Below are 16654 nucleotides of genomic sequence, written 5' to 3' on the forward strand. Positions count from 1 at the left end.
AGTGGATATCGAATTTTTTTTTTTTTGGCTGTGTTGGGTCGGGTCTTCGTTGCTGCACGCGGGCTTTCTCTAGTTGCAGCGAGCGGGGGCTACTATTTGTTGCGGTGCATGGGCTTCTCATTGCGGTGGCTTCTCTTGTTGCGGAGCACAGTTTCTAGATGCATGGGCTCAGGAGTTGTGGCTCACGGGCTCTAGAGCGCAGGCTCAGTAGCTCTGGTTCATGGGTTTAGCTTGTCCGCGGCATGTGGGATCTTCCCAGACCAGGGCTTGAACCCATATCCCCTGCATTGGCAGGCGGATTCTTAACCACTGCGCCACCAGGGAAGTCCCTAAATTTTATCAAACTTTTTTCTTTATATATTGAGGTAGTCCTATGTTTCTTTTCTTTTAATCTGCTAATTTTCTAATATTAAATTAGCCTTACATTCCTGATATAAGTCCACTTTTATCATGAGTCATGCATTGCTTGGTCCAGTTTGCTAATTTTTGCATGTTTCAGAATTAAAGAACAAATTTGCATTGCATGTTTAAAAATTTTTTTACATAGTGCCCTGGAATGGGCTTGCCTCAGGAAGGGCCTGTTCCTTGGAAAGTGTTGGGGTAAAATTAAAAAAAAAAAAAAAATTTAAAAATGCATGTGTTTAAATTAAAAAAACATTTTTGTTTGGTAAAGTACATATGGCATAAACTTACCATCTTAACCATTTTTACATGTACAGTTCAGTGGTATTAAACACGTTCATAATTTTGTATAACAATCATCACCATCTGCCTCCTTAATGCTTTTCATCTTGTAAAACTCTGTACCCATTAGGCAGTAAACGCGCATCTCTCCCCTACCCTCAGCCTCTGGCAACTGCTGTTCTATTTCCTGTCTCTATGATTTGGATTACTCTAAGTACTTCATTTAAGTGGAATCGTACACTGTTTCTTTTTTAATGATTAGCCATTCCACCCCGCCACTCCATGGTAACCACCACTCTACTCTCTGTTTTTCTGAGTTTGTCCTTTTCAGATTCCACATATAAATGAGATCGTACAGTATTTGCCTTTTTCTTCAAAAAATTAAAAATAGAATTACCCTACAATCCAACAAGCCCACTTCTGGATGTATATCCAAAGGAAATGAAAACAGGATCTCAAAAAGATGTCTGCACTCCCATGTGCATTACAACATTATTTACAGTAGCCAAGGTATGGAAACAACCAAAATGTCCATCAACGGATAAATGGATAAAGAAGATGTGGTGGAATATTATTTGGCCATGAGAAAGAAGGAAATCCTGCCATTTATGACAGTGTGGTTGGACTGTGAGGGCATTATGCTAAGTGAAATAAGGCAGACAGAGAAAAACAATCTTGCCAGAGGATTCTCACTTTCATTTATTCAAAAAGCCATCTTTTGGATTTCTTAATCCTTTCTAGATATATTGATTTTCTGTTTCAGTAATTTTAAAAATTATTTTTTCTTTGACTTTTTGTGGATTCTATTTTTTTCTAAACTGTTTAGTTTGAATGGTTATTAGCTTGTTAATTTTTAGTCTTTTTTTCTAGTGTAAAGCATCTAAGGCTATAGATTCTCTCTATGTACCCAACTACCTACATTCCATAAAATTTGATATATAGTTATCTTGTTACCATTAAATTTGAAGTGTTTTGTAATTTCCTTCATGAGTTTTTTAATGTAATTCATCAACTATTTTAAAATGTACTTTAAAAATTTTCAGGTGTCTGTTTTTATCGTTATTAATTTTCAATTTGATTGATATGGTGAGAGAATATGATACTAATCCTTTGACATTTGTTGAGGCTGGCTTTATGGCCTAGTACGTGATCAATTTTCAGAAATGTTCTGTGTGTACTTGAAAAGAATGTGTTTTCTTCAATTTTAGTTGAATGTAGTTCATGCATATTTTATATGTCCCTTAGGTCAAGCTAATTTATTATGCTATTCAAATTTTATGTATCATTACTGAGTTTTTAATTGTGAGGTCTAACAGTTACTGAGCAAGGTATATTAAAACATCCTCATATGATGATGGATTTGTTAATTTCTTCTTAATCTATAAGTGTTTCCTTTAATTTTGAAATTGTTATTTGCTACATACAAGTTTAGAATTTTTATATACCTAGAATTTAGAATTGTTGTGATTTAGAATTGTTGTGATTTCTCATTATGTGGTGACTGCCTCCATCTCCAGTAATTTTTTCTTTTTTTTTTTTTTTTTGCCTTAAATTCTGTTTTGTATGATATAGATAGGTTTTCTTTTGGTTAGTATTTTCCAGGTGTGTCTCTTTTTCATCATTTATGTTTTAGTTATGTCTCTTATAATCACATATAGTTGGTTTCTTAATATAGTTTGACAATTTTTATATTTTAACTGAAGATTTTAATCTATTAATAGTTATCATTGCTGACAGTTGGATTTATTTCTACCATCTTGTGTGTTTTCTATTTGTGCTACTTTATCTGTCCTATCCCCAGTGTGTTTTTTTGGATTGAGATGTTTCCCCCCGCCCCACCTTCTTTACTCCATTTTCCCACTCTATCCCACTTGTTTTCTTTTAGACAGCATGTCATTTTTTAAAAAAATCCATTCTGATGATCTCTGTCTTTTGTTGTTGTGTTTAATCTATTAACACTTAAAGTAATTTTTGTTTTTTATGTTTTCTATTTGTCCCTCTGTTTTTCATTCTTCTTATAGTCATTTTCTACCTTTTTGGGAGATTATTTGAAAAATTTTAAGAATTATATGTTAATTAATCTATTGGTTTTAAAGCTATATTTCATTGTAATATTGCTTTTAGTGGTTTCTCCAGGGATTATAGTATATATCCTTAATGTTTTAGTTTAGTTCGGGTTAATATTGTGCCAATTATATACATCAGTATAAGGTGTAGAAACCTTGTAACCATGTAAATCTAGTTACCTCTTCCTCATTATTTATGCTATTAATTGTCATGTACATTACATCTGTGTACTTTAAAAATGCACAAGAAAATGTTATATTTTTTGTTGAAATAATCATTTATATTTTAAAGAATTAAAAGATCTGTGCATCTATTTATCATTTTCCTTCATCCTGAAGAACTTCTTGTGGTGTTTGTTGAAGTGAAGTCTTCTAGAAATGAATTTCTCTTAATTTTCTTTGTCTGAGAATGTCTTTATCTTGCCTTCATATTTGAAGGATATTTTGGGTATATATAGAATTCGGCTATAAAGTTGGTTTTCTGTGATTTTCTGGCCTTCACAGTTTCTGATGAAAAGTCATCAGTAGCCTGAATCATTGTGACCCTGTATGTAATGTAATATGTTGTTTTTCTCTGTGTGCTTTGAAGACTTTATATTTGGCTTACAGCATTTAACTATGATGTGCCCAGAATGATTTTCTTCATCTTTATCCTGGTTGGCATTTGCTAAACTTCTTGGATTTGTAAATTTATATTTTTAACAAAGTAGGAAACGTCTAGCCAATTTTCCTTCAAATGTTTTTTCTGTTCCTTTCAGTGTTCTCTCTTTCTGTACCTTCAATTTGATATATGTCGAAATTTTTGGTATTGTCCCTTATCCTTAAGGTTCTGTTAATTTTTTTTCAAATTTTAGTCCCTCTGTTCTTTAGATAATTCTATTGTTCTACCTTCAATTTTATTCACTTCCCCCTCTTTTATCCGCATTGTGCTTTTAACACATCCAATACATTATGTTTTGAGATATTGTATTTTTAAGTTTTTAAAAGTATTTTAAGACTTCCCGTCCAGTTCCTTTTTTTGTTTCTCTAGTTTTTATTTCTCTGATGAGATATTCCTATCTTCTCCTTCACTATAAGCACATTTTTCTTTACTTCATTAAGCACAGTTATAATAGCCTCTTTACAATTCTTATCTGCCAATTACAACATCAGAATCATCCATGCATTGGTATCCATTGCAGTTTTTTCTTTTTAGACTGTCAGTTTACTGTTTTGTTTTTTTTTTTGGTATGTTAAGCAATTTTTTAAGTTTTTTGTTTTGTTTTACTTTTACTTTTTTTTTTTTTTTTTACGGTACACGTGCCTCTCACTGTTGTGGCCTCTCCCGTTGTGGAGCACAGGCTCCAGACGCGCAGGCTCAGCGGCCATGGCTCACGGGCCTAACCGCTCTGCGGCATGTGGGATCTTCCCGGACCGGGGCACGAACCCGTGTCCCCTGCATTGGCAGGCGGACTCTGAACCACTGCGCCACCAGGGAAGCCCTTACTTTTACTTTTAGCATTAGTACAAAACCTTCATAAGAAGGTCATTTTAGTTGTAAGCCAGTAGTAGTTCTCCACCTGTGGTGATTTTGCCCACAGAAGACATTTTGCAATGTCTGGAGACATTTTTGATCAACGCATCTGGGGTAGGAGTACTGCTTGAATCTAGGGGATAGAGACAGAGATGCTGCTAGACATCCTACAATGCAGCAAGCAGCCCTCCACAAAAAAAGATCTGGTCTGAAATGTTAGCCTTGCCGAGGTTGAGAAGCCCTGTCCTAATAAGCAAATTCTGTGAGTTATGCTAATTTTATAATAACTTGCTGGATAGCTAAGGGGAATCCCTTGTAAAACCAATTTTCTTTCATTATTTATTCTTACAGGAATAATCAACTCTATGCTAATATTGTCTCACCAGAACCACATGGATAAATGTAATTTAACTTGTCTTACCAAATCAAATATCTCTGTGGGTATTTCTTTTTCTTTCTTTCTTACCTTTTTTTTTTGTTTTAAATGTCCAAAGGGTACTTTCGAAAGCTCAAAACCTTATTAGTATAACCATCCTTTTTACGTACCTTAATTGAATTTCTTTGAATTTTCCATTTTACAACTAAATATAATTCATTATATCAAGTAAGTTGGGAGGCTGGGGAAATCATTAGTTCAGTATTATAATTTAAGAAAGAAAAAGATACCTGAAATATGAGGTTGGCTTATGTATAATTAATTGTGTTTTTCTCAGTTTGCCGTAGAATAAAGATTTGAAATGCCCCCACCCCCTTTTTTTCCAACTCCAGAGCTGTATTTCTTTCTGTATACTTTTTCCATATCTCGATTTGGTTTGAAATGTAAATGATCTTGGGTTCTACAGTAGCACTTAAGAAGAAAAGAAAAGAAAAAGCTACCATTTCTATTTTTCATGTGATGGAATTATATATAACCTCACAAAGAATTCATCTTTAGTAGTATTTATCTTCAAAAACATTTACAATTACATTTTATTTAAATAGTGATGTAAGATTAAAATAATCAAAATTAGTTACATGAATCTCTTAGGAATCACTTGTCAGGCAAACTTTGATCTTATAGATCAGTGGCAATCATTGTCATTGTTACTGGCTCTCAGAGCAGTGTGACAGGCAAGGCAAAGAATGCTTTTTTTTTTTCTTTTAAACCTTGATTTTCATAAACCATGAATAGAAGATAATTAGGAATGATACCAGCTTTTATTACATAATACACCAATTATACTTTTTTGCCAACAAAATAAAGCTTGCAAATAGACTTTAAAAAGCAAAGTTGTCTAAACGAAAATTAATTTCATTTATTTAAATAGGTCTTCATCTATATTTCATGTCATCATTAACACCCATTTCTTGAGAGAGAAGAAAATAGTCATAATCTCATTTAGTTTCTTAGTTTTTTTTCTTGCCCTATTACCTTCACTTGTAGGACAAAATTATTTACAGCATTAAAAAATTTTTTTTGGAAGTGGTTGAACAGTTGATGAGATTAGGAAAGAATTCATCCTATTCAGTTGCTTGTTACAGTAGGCTTCTGAAGAATACCATTGACTAAAAATGCAGGAGTCTTCAGCCTGTTAAGAGTTTTTCATCTCTTCATTACTGTTTTTTTTTTATTTTTTAATTTATTTGTTTTTGGCTGCATTGGGTCTTCGTTGCTGTGCACGGCCTTTCTCTAGTTGTGACGAGCCGGGGCTACTGTTCATTGTGGTGCCTGGACTTCTCATTGCAGTGGCTTCTCTTGTGGTGGAGTATGGACTCCAGGCATGCGGGCTTCAGTAGTTGCAGCACACGGGCCCTAGAGAGTGCGGGCTTCAGTAGTTGTGACGTGTGGGCTCAGTAGTTGTGGTGCGCAGGCTCTAGGGTGCTCCGGCTTTCAGTAGTTGTGGCGCGTGGGCTCTAGGGTGCAGGCTCAGTAGTTGTGGCACACTGGCATAGTTGCTTCGCGGCATGTGGGATCTTCCTGGACCAGGAATGGAACCTGTGTGCCCTGCATTGGCGGGCAGATTCTTAACCACTGTGCCACCAGGGAAGTCCCGTTTGTTACTGTTTTAAATGTTAAAAACCTCTAACATAATCTAATTTGACATTATATTCAGGTTCTTAAACCTGTTGTGATGAAGCATATCAATTAGTGCCTCCCCTAAATTTCTGCTTTTTTTAGTCCAATCTGTGTTGTCTTTTTTAGTTTTGGGGGTTAGGAATGTAATACTAATTTTGTTTTTCAGATTATGTAGTACATTCATGTTCGCACAGAATTTTCAAAGGGTGTATGAGACCTTTTCCTCCTAGCATTGCCCCCCAACTACCTAATTATCTTCTGCATCCTTCTTGATTAATTCGTTTCTTTGTTGTTCAGTGTTTGCATATTTTATACACTTTTTTGTACCTTCTTTTTATAATCTTAACAATTTTAGTGAGTTTTAACTGACATACAGTAAACTGCACATATTTTAAGTATATAGTTTGTTATGTTTTAACGAATGTGTAGACCAGTGAGACCTTTACCGCAGTCAAGATAGTGAGCATGTCCATCACCCCGAGGTATGCCCCCCTTGTGCTGGCTTCCTTCCATCTGCGTGTCCCATCCTCCAAAATCTAGGCAACCATTGATCTTTTTTCTGTCAGTGTACATTTGTTCACATTTTCCTAGAATTTTATATAAATGGAGTAACTCAGGATGTATTCTTTTTTTTTTGGTCTGACTTATTTCATTCAACGTAATTATTTGTTGACTCATCCACGTGTCCCTTTTGTTGCTGAGAAGTATTCCATTCTATAGTGAGAAATAATATATATATATTATATATGAATAATACATATTATATATGTATAATATATATTATATATATGCATTATATATATTATATGTGTGTATAATGTATATATAATATATATAAATGTATAATATATATATATGTGTCTGCCCCTGAGTCTTGCTAATGTTTGGTCTTTGACCCAGGTTCCTGACACAGAGCTCCTAAAATCCTTTGGAATTTTCTGGGTGATAGAAGTGTCTTTTGTTCTTATGAGGTGATTCTTAGTGGGCTCCTGGATGGAGGCTGGTCACTACAGAGACCAAGCCATGATTAGAACTTTCAGCCACAGCCGCATTCCCTGGAGAGGGGAGAGGAGCTGGAAATTGAGTTAGTAATCAAGCATGCCTATCTGATGAAGTCTCCATAAACATTCCCATAGTATGGGGTTTTGAGAGCTTGCAGGTTACCGCAAAGCTTACGGTCTTTTGGGACTGAGCCCTTAACTTGTGGGATTTGCCGCTAACCCCAGGTAGATAGCGTCAGAACCAAATTGAATTGTAGGACACCCAGCTGGTGTCACAGCTTAGTGTAGTGTGGGAAAACTCCTCACACATTTGGTGGCCAGAAGTGTCAAAATTGTTGTGAGCATGAGAACAAAGGGAAAGACAGCATGTTTTCCCTATAGGCATAAGGATATACCATTTTGTTTTTTCATTCACTTGTTGGTGGAATTTGGCTTGTTTCTGTTTAGTTTGTGGCTATTATGAATAATGCTGCTATGAAAATTCATGTATAAGTCTTCGTATGGACATAGGTATTCATTTCTCTTGGGTAAATACCCAGATGTGGAATGGCTGGTACTATTGTAGGTGATTGTTGAACTTTAAAATCAAAACAAAACAACAGCAACCTGCCAAACGGTCTTTCCAAAGTGGTTATACTATTTTACATTCCCAGCAGCAGTGTGTGAGAATCCCAGTTTTTGCATATCCTTGCCAGCGCTTGGTATGGTCAGTCTTATAAATTTTAGCTATTCTAATAGCTATATAGTGACATCTAGTTGTAGCTTTAATTTTCATTTTCCTGATGGCCAGTGATGTTGAACATCTTTTTATGTGCTTATTTGTCATCTGTATATCTTCCTTGGTGGAGCATCTATGCAAATCTTTGGCCAATTTCTTGTTAATTTATTTTTATTATTGGGTTTTGAGAATTCTTATAAATCTGAATATAAGCCCTTTGTCAGATACATGATTTAAAAATATTTGAGATTATTATATATTTGTATGCAGTTGTAAGAAATAATACAGAGAGATCTTGTGTACCCCTTACACAGTTTTCCCCAAAGGAACATCTTATACAACTACAGTGTAAGATCACGGCCAGGGTGTTGACATTGATATGGTCAATATACAGAACATTCCCATTACCACAAGGATACTTCATGTGGCCTTTTTATTGTCACACTGCCCGTCTTGTCCCCAACCTCTCCTTAACCCTGGCATCCACTAATTTGTTCTTCATTTCTACAGTTCTGTCATTTCAAGAATCCTTTTGAGCTTGGCTTTTCTCATTCAGCATAATTCTCTAGAGATTCATCCATGCTGTGTGTGTCACTGGTCTGTTCCTTTTTATTGCTGAGTTACAGTCCATGTTATGGCTGTCCCACTATTTGTTTAACAGTTTACCCATTGAAGGACATCTGATTTGTTTCCAGTTTTTAGCTGTTATAACTAATGCTTATAAACATTTGTGTAGAGTGAACACAAGTGAACATAAGTCTTCATTTCTCTGGTATAAATATCCAGGTGTGCAACTTCTGGTCATGTGGTATTTGCATGCTTTTTAAGAAACTGCCACACTTTCCCAGAGTGGCTGTACCATTCTACATTACCGTCCACAATCTATGAGTGATCCAGTTTTTCCACATGCTCACCACCATTTGGTATGGTCACTAGTTTTTACTTGAGCCATTCTGAGATGTGTGTAGTCATATCTCACTACGGTTTTAATTGAATTTCCCTGATAGCTCATGATGTTGAATATCTATTTTCATGTACTGATTGCCATTTATGTATCTTCTTTAGTGAATTTTGTTTTCATCTCTTTTGCCCATGTTTTCATTGGATTATTTGCTTTTTTACTGTTGAATTTTGAGAATTCTTTATATATCCTAGACACTAGTCCTTTGCAAATTTTTTTTTCCCAGTCTGTAGCTTATCTCTTCATCCTCTTAACAGAGTCTTTCACAAAGCAAAAGATTTAGATTTTTATGGAGTCCAGTGTTTCTGGCTGTTTTTGTATTTCTCCTCTGTTCCCTTCTTCTCTTGCTCTCTTCCTTTGTGGTTTGATGACTTTGTTTAGTGGTATGCTAATATTCCTTTCTCTTTATCTTTTATGTAAAAAGTTTTCTATTTTTCATTTTTTCCTAAGTGTGTTTGTAATTGCTTATTGAAGCATTTTTACCATGATTGCTTTACAGATCTTTGTCAGATGATTCTAACATCTCTGTCATCTCAGTGTTGGCATTTATTGACTGTCTTTTTAAATTCTTTTTGGCATCTTCCTGGCTCTTGGTATAATGAGTGATTTTTATTTGAAACTTGGACAGTTGGGTATTATATTCTGAGATTCTAGATCATATTTAAACTTTGTTTTTGCCGCTTCAAGGGGTGTGTGTCACCTCATTATGGTCAGGTGGAGGCAGAAGTCCAGACTCCCCGCTTGGCCTTTGTTGGAGTGGGTGTGGCCGCTGTGTTTGGTTGCAATAGAGTGATTATTGTCTGAAAGTTTCTGTCTAACTAGGGTTTGTCTTTTCTCATTCTTTGACTAATGAGAGGATACCTTTGTTGGGAGTTTCTTTTGCCTCTCCCCGTTGGCATTTCCAGGTTGCTGCCTTCTTCAGCTCTAAGTCTAGGATATATGAGGCAATAAGAAAACCCAGGGAAATCTCGTGTCACTCCTTAGGTCCTGTGCTCCCTAGCTCATCTGCCTTCTCCTCTTTGCCTTTCAGAGGCTTCTCAGTTTTGTTTTATATGTTACATCCAGAGTTTTTAGCTGTACTTATCAGGAGGAATAGGAAAAAGTACACCAACTTATCTTCCCAGAAGAGTAAGTTGCCCCTTTTTAAAAAAAGCTAACAGTAGATCGATCATAGGGATCATTTTATATTAGTACATAAATTGCATACTTAATCTTTTGCTTAAATTATTGCATTGTATTTCATTTTATAAATGTATCAATTTTTTTTTTTAGATGTTGGGGGTAGGAGTTTATTAATTTATTAATTTATTTTTGCTGTGTTGGGTCTTCGTTTCTGTGCGAGGGCTTTCTCTAGTTGTGGCAAGCGGGGGCCACTCCTCATCACGGTGCATGGGCCTCTCACTGTCGCGGCCTCTCTTGTTGCGGAGCACAGGCTCCAGACGCGCAGGCTCAGTAGTTGTGGCTCACAGGCCTAGTTGCTCCGCGGCATGTGGGATCCTCCCAGACCAGGGCTCGAACCCGTGTCCCCTGAATTAGCAGGCAGATTCTCAACCACTGCGCCACCAGGGAAGCCCCAAAATGTATCAGTTTTTTGAAACCAGTCCCCTACTGATGGGCATTAAGGCTGTTTTCAGTCTTTTGCTATTATAAACAATGCTTCAGTGAGTAATGTCATATGTATGTTTCAGTTTGCATGTATCCAGTATAGCTAAAACATTACTTACGTGTTCATTTGATAGAAGAGTCACTTTGTCCTGAAGAAAATTAGAGTATTTCATTTTAGAAAGATCTAATTGTGAAAAGGTCTCTCCTTGGATACGTGCTTACCTCTACCTCCCTATAACTTCCCTCATTGATTCTAGTTCTAACTGGGGATGAAGTTAGGACAAATCCAGCCCCTCTTCCTTGTAGCAACCCTCAGATATTCAAAGATGAGTGTCCTTGACACCTACCTCTTCTGTTCTCCAGCCTAAATAGTTTGAGTCATTTTAGCCATTTCTCATATCGCATGCCTTCCAGATATTCTGAATAAGACCTGGTTTGTTAAAGACACCTTGACACTTGGACACCTAGAGGGGAACAGAATACCGTAGTCTGTATGTAGACTAATTATTGCAATAGAACAGGACTTTGGAAGAAAAGATTTTGGGACTGCCTTGTCACAGTTTGAATTATATTCCCAGAGACACGGTAATGCCTTCCTTGCATGGAGTTAGTAGTATTTCTTGACTAAATGAATGCACTTATAAACTAATGAATTAATGATTCCTGAACTTACGCTTGACTTAAATCCCCAATTTTGTTCACATGTACTTCTGCTTCTGATCTATATTTGTATGGTTGATTTGGGGGACACATGGCAGGACTTTACATTTGTCCCTGTTTAACTTCATGTCGTTAGAACTATCCAGTCTTCCATTTTCAGATCATTTTGGATACTAATTCTGTCCTTTTGTGTTTTGTCTCTCTCAATATCATGTCATCTGTAGATTTTTCTTGTGTGCCATCAATATACTTTTCTGAGTATTTAAATGGGATATATTATACTCATATTTACATTAAAATATTTATAAGATCTTAAAAAAAAGATAACTTCCTGGAAGTGGACTTGCTGGGTCAAAGGGTATGTGTACTTTACATTTTGATAGATAATGCCAAGTGGCCTTCTGTAGAGATTTGTCAGTCTGAATCACCCTGAATGTTGTCTGTATAGGCAGGACTTCTCTCATATGAGACAATTAGAGCCAAAAGGTTATTTTGAAGCACTAGATCACAGTATGCAACCCTGATGTTATCTCTATGGACCTTCCAGGATTTCTTGAACAATTTTTCATATAAAATTGTCTAAAATATAAGGAAAATATTTACTTTGATCAGTAGTCTCACTGTAAGGAGATTTTTGCTTTGTTGTTGTGTATAGTATGTTTGGTATTGGGTTTTATAATTCTTCTTTCTACCCAAGTAAACTTACATTTTCTTCAGTAGATTTCTCCATGGATATTAAATTCTCATTTGGGTTTGAATTATGCTCTTGTGGCTGATGATGTTAAGCAGTACCTCAGTTAAGCAATTTTCTCAATTTAGTGGGTCATTCAAATCCACAGACATTTCTTGTGGTTTGTTATTGCTCACTGGTTTATTGTTATGATTTCCAACCCAAGTTTCTTCCAGAGGTTTTTCTTTTTCTGATTAAATCGATAAGAGTGATGGGCAGGCTTCTAATTTTACCATTTTGAACGCACTCCTGCTGTGTATATATAATGGGTGCTTTTGGCTTCATTTCTTTTCTCAACACAGTGTCCATGGTGTTTTGTATATCAGTTGTTTATTCTTTTTTATTGCTATGTAATATTCCATTGCACGAACAGATCACAGTTTGTTTATCCATTCTCCTGTAGAGTGCATTGTTCCAGCTTTTGTTTATTACAAATAAGGCTGCTATGAACATTTTATACATGCCGTTTGGTGGACATGTCTTGCTATCTCTTTTAATATCTTTTAATCAGGATTGTTTTAATCTCACAAAATTGCCTGCCAAATTTATTCCTTACTTTGTTTACTTTCTCATACTTGCCTTTTCCTGAGATGGTAATCTCTTAAAATTCATTTAAGATGGAAGCCTTTGATTTTGGATCATGAATACAGTTGTGATAAGGAAAGAATTAGTTGGTATGTAACTGCTGGAGGGCAAGTTAGATATGGCATGTGACCCTTTATCTGCATAGAATTCTGCAGGACTGTCCTATTCCTCAAAGTTGATATTTGAGCCCCTACCTCCCCCATGACAAAGTCTTTGGCAGAAGATAACCACCATTTCCAACTCCAGTGCCCTGCATATTCCTAACCCTTGGAGCGCTCCCCTAGCATCACCATCAGAGTTGTCACCACCGGCTCATCCATTTGGCCTTTCGGTACTGCCAGGCAGCCTTAGTAAAGACCATTTTCTGCCTTTATTATAATCACCACTAACTGTATAGTGTATATAGATTATGGTATACATGTGAAGATCTTTTCAAAATGTACTTACATGCAATTAATTACAGTTAATAGTGGGAGTTAGTTTTCTTTAGTCAATTTGTATGCTGTAATTTGGAAACTTTTGCCAGTGACTAAGAAGTTTTACTTTCACAGTAGCTGTCACATGTGGTATTTAGAGATATTGGAATGGTAACATCATAAAAATATTGGTAAATAGCCTCACATTTACTATATCACTTGGTTAAACACATGGTTATTCAGTATAATTTTTGAACTAAAATAATATTCCATTTGATCACATTATGAGACAGTTAAGATATAGTTCAATAATGCATTCTTCTCCCCCTCCAACTGTGGAAAAAAGTTACCAAGCATCATTTATATATAATTAATTCAATATTATTTCCTTTTTCTTAAAAAAAATAGCCCTTGTGTTTAAAATGTAAAACTTTCCCTCTTTTTCTGTTCTCAAAATCCACTGTGGGTGATATTGTTTTTGCTGATACATAGCTTTATCAGGTAGGACTCTTAAGTGTCATGTTGGACTCCACGGATATGTTGAACTTTCCAGGGGAAAACTTTCCAGACTGACTTTTCTATATTTGCTTGATGAGTTTTTGTGAATATCTTATGAAAATCACTGGCCTTTAAGGTTTAAAGTAGTCTTTGTATCAAAAACAAAATTATTGCACCAATTTTTCAAAACAGTTTTAAGTGTTTTCTTCAGAAATATTGTTGCTATTTATCTCTGGCTTTCTGCATTATTCATTTGTGTATTTCTCTGTGTTTTTTCTCTTATATGTATATGTGTTTGTGTTATTCTTAACATGTATATATATTTTTAAAAACTGATACATATACCTAACCAGACTTTTTCCAATCTGTGTCCCATGAAATATATTAATCTGAGATGCTAAGTAGAGTGGCACCAAAAACATTATCAAATAAGTTTATTATATCCCTTTTTGAGAGATTCACAATGCATATCAGCATATTAAAGGTTCTGGGGTTATGCAGTAAAGAAGTCTGTTTATCTCAGCATCTTCTAGAGATATTTGAGAGTGGGACACTTCATAACACACAGGGGTGTTCTGGGGATACTGATTTGGGAAATCCTGCAAAAAACTGAGTAAGGTTTTCTTGGTGGTGTTTCAACATATCAAATAAAATTGATTAAAAGTGGTTAAATTTTCAAGAAGTTAAAGCACATAGCTGAATTGTACTTGGGGTGTATTATCTTGTAGAAATTATGTTTTGAAATACAGCAATGATTTATTTTTGGTATGATCTTTTCCAGTACTTTTTATGGCCTTGACGAATTTGTAAAACTACTCTGAAAATTCTGTTTTTTCATTGGAAAGGGATTGTTGTTGTTATTGTCATTATTTGCTCAATTGTTTCTCTTCTATAAGAATTTGCTTTTATCTTTAAAAAACATGTTTACTGTTTCAGATAGCGTTACACAGGAAAGGAGGCCTCCCAAACTAGCCTTTATGTCAAGAGGTGTTGGGGACAAAGGTTCATCCAGTCATAATAAACCAAAGGCTACAGGTATGGATTAATAGAATACAGTTCTTAGTTATTTACATGATTTTTTATTTGCCATAGCATTGAAAAAAGGTTAAAAGGTATTACTCCTTAATGTATACGTAGACTTTCTTCTTGCAAACATTTTTAGTAGTTTACTAAAAAATGTTTATAGATGGTGTTGCTTAAGCCAAGGGTTCGCAACCTTTTCTAAATGATGAAAAGTTTCCTGTGGGGACCTGTGTCTTTTTCTGGTCCATATATGCTGGTTTTTGGAATTCCCTACTTGTAACATTTGTATATATAGTTTAGAGTCACACTGTACAAAATAATCATTTATGGATAATGTTTATAGGATAAAATATACTAGAGATTATGTGGATTTTGCTAACAGAGGTGGCACAAATTAAATTCCAAACCACTAAGCAAAAATTTTTGTCTTTCTTCCAGAGACTCCCTTACAATACATGTGGAGTTTTTAGTTGTGTTTTGGTTAGCTTCCACATATTTCATAGATGTATAGGGTGGTAGTTATACAAGCTAAACAGCTAATTTAAAAAGCTGCAAGAATTTTCAACTCAGATGTAGGTTAAGAAAAGAATATTTTTTCCTCAATTATCTAGTGAAGAAAACTTTTTCAGCTTATTTAAAAGGAAATTGTACTTTAAGCAATATTTTATGTGACATTGGACCCTGGGAGATGTAGAATTAATAGAATATATAAGTGATAGTATTTTTTATGTTAACCTATGGATCTCGGTAGGTTAGCACCAATTTGCTACTCTCACTTAAATATGAATAGCCTAAAGATTTTCTTAAGATATGTGTACTACTTATGTTGTAGCAGATCTTAGTTATAGGTATGAAGTGTAAAGTTATCTGCTTTAAATTGAAAGAGAAATCAGATTTTGTTGTAGGTTCTTCAGACCCCACTGCTCTCAACGATAGCATGTCCTTTTAGTAATGAGGCAGGGGGAATGTCTTGATGTGTCTGTGGCATAGCTACACTAAATTTTCTTACATTTAATAAATCTAATGTATAAGAAATAATACTGCTTCACTTTTTCAGAGACATGAAGAAATTCAGCAAGGGATTTGTTGACTAAATTCCAAAATGTTTAAACCTTAAATCTTTTAAACTTAATTTATGCATCTATTTATATACATTCGAAGACTGCCTTCTTTTGAGGGCAGCCGTTTTAAAATAATATGTTAAGTTTGTGAACCAAGAGCTTCGTTAAATGAAATTGGGGAATGGTGATTTTGACATTTGGAAATAAGCCATAGTACGTGAAATGATTTTTTAAAGCAGTTTGTTTAAAAAAAAAAAAAAAAAGCAGGCTTTTCTTTTAACTTAACTCCTGTTCTCCTCTTATATTGTTTCTTGGGCTGAAGAATCTTTTTGACACTGCAAAAATGGTTACCAAAATTTTAAAAGCTGAAGGTACTAATAAAATATATTGTGTTTGTATACATCTGTTGGTTGTGTAAATAATTGTTAACACCATATACATATTATTTTCTCTTACGGAAAAACTTTCACGTCATATTGACTTTATTTTTAAAAGGAACTTTTCTTGTTCTATAGGATCTACCTCAGACCCTGGAAATAGAAACAGATCTGAATTATTTTATACCTTAAATGGGTCTTCTGTTGACTCACAACCACAATCCAAATCAAAAAATTCATGGTATATTGATGAAGGTAATCTATAATTTTAGTGTTCTTTATAATGATTCTCTCCTTTTAACTCACTAGAGAAAAAATGGCTTTTTCACCAATATAGATAGTTTTTGGAAACAGAATGAGTAGACCATTCTTTATTAATATTGCTGAATTAAAATATTGTACACAATTTGAGCTGCACTGCTGTTAAGGCTAATGTAATATTTAGAAAATGTATTAGCAGCTTGTTCTCTGCACTTCATTGATCTGTTTAAGGTAGAAGATCTCTAGAATCAGTTGAATCATTTAAAGACTTTACTATCTTGATTTCCTTTTTTTTGATACCACTTTTAAAAAACTCTACCTTCCCTTGGTTCTGGGACATCACTTTCTTCTGGTTTATTCTTTTTTCTTTTGTTCATCTGTTCAACAAGTACATATCGAATGCTTACTGTGTGCCAGAAACAAATGAAGAATTGCAGTC

At 34.9% G+C, this 16654-nt stretch overlaps 1 protein-coding gene across 9 annotated transcripts in view; it reads left to right on the plus strand.

Moving 5' to 3' along the window:
* The window catches only part of CYLD (CYLD lysine 63 deubiquitinase), a 62341-nt gene that overhangs the window by 18770 nt on the left and 26917 nt on the right, over positions 1-16654 (plus strand). For all 9 annotated transcript variants that reach the window (XM_030832990.2, XM_060288652.1, XM_060288650.2 and 6 more), the window contains 2 exons: positions 14430-14528; positions 16093-16209. In XM_030832990.2, coding sequence (XP_030688850.1) covers positions 14430-14528; positions 16093-16209 — 216 coding nt within the window. The remainder of the gene's footprint in view (positions 1-14429; positions 14529-16092; positions 16210-16654) is intronic.

The sequence above is a fragment of the Globicephala melas genome, chromosome 19 (assembly GCF_963455315.2).
Source record: "Globicephala melas chromosome 19, mGloMel1.2, whole genome shotgun sequence".
NCBI classification, from domain to species: Eukaryota; Metazoa; Chordata; class Mammalia; order Artiodactyla; family Delphinidae; genus Globicephala; species Globicephala melas.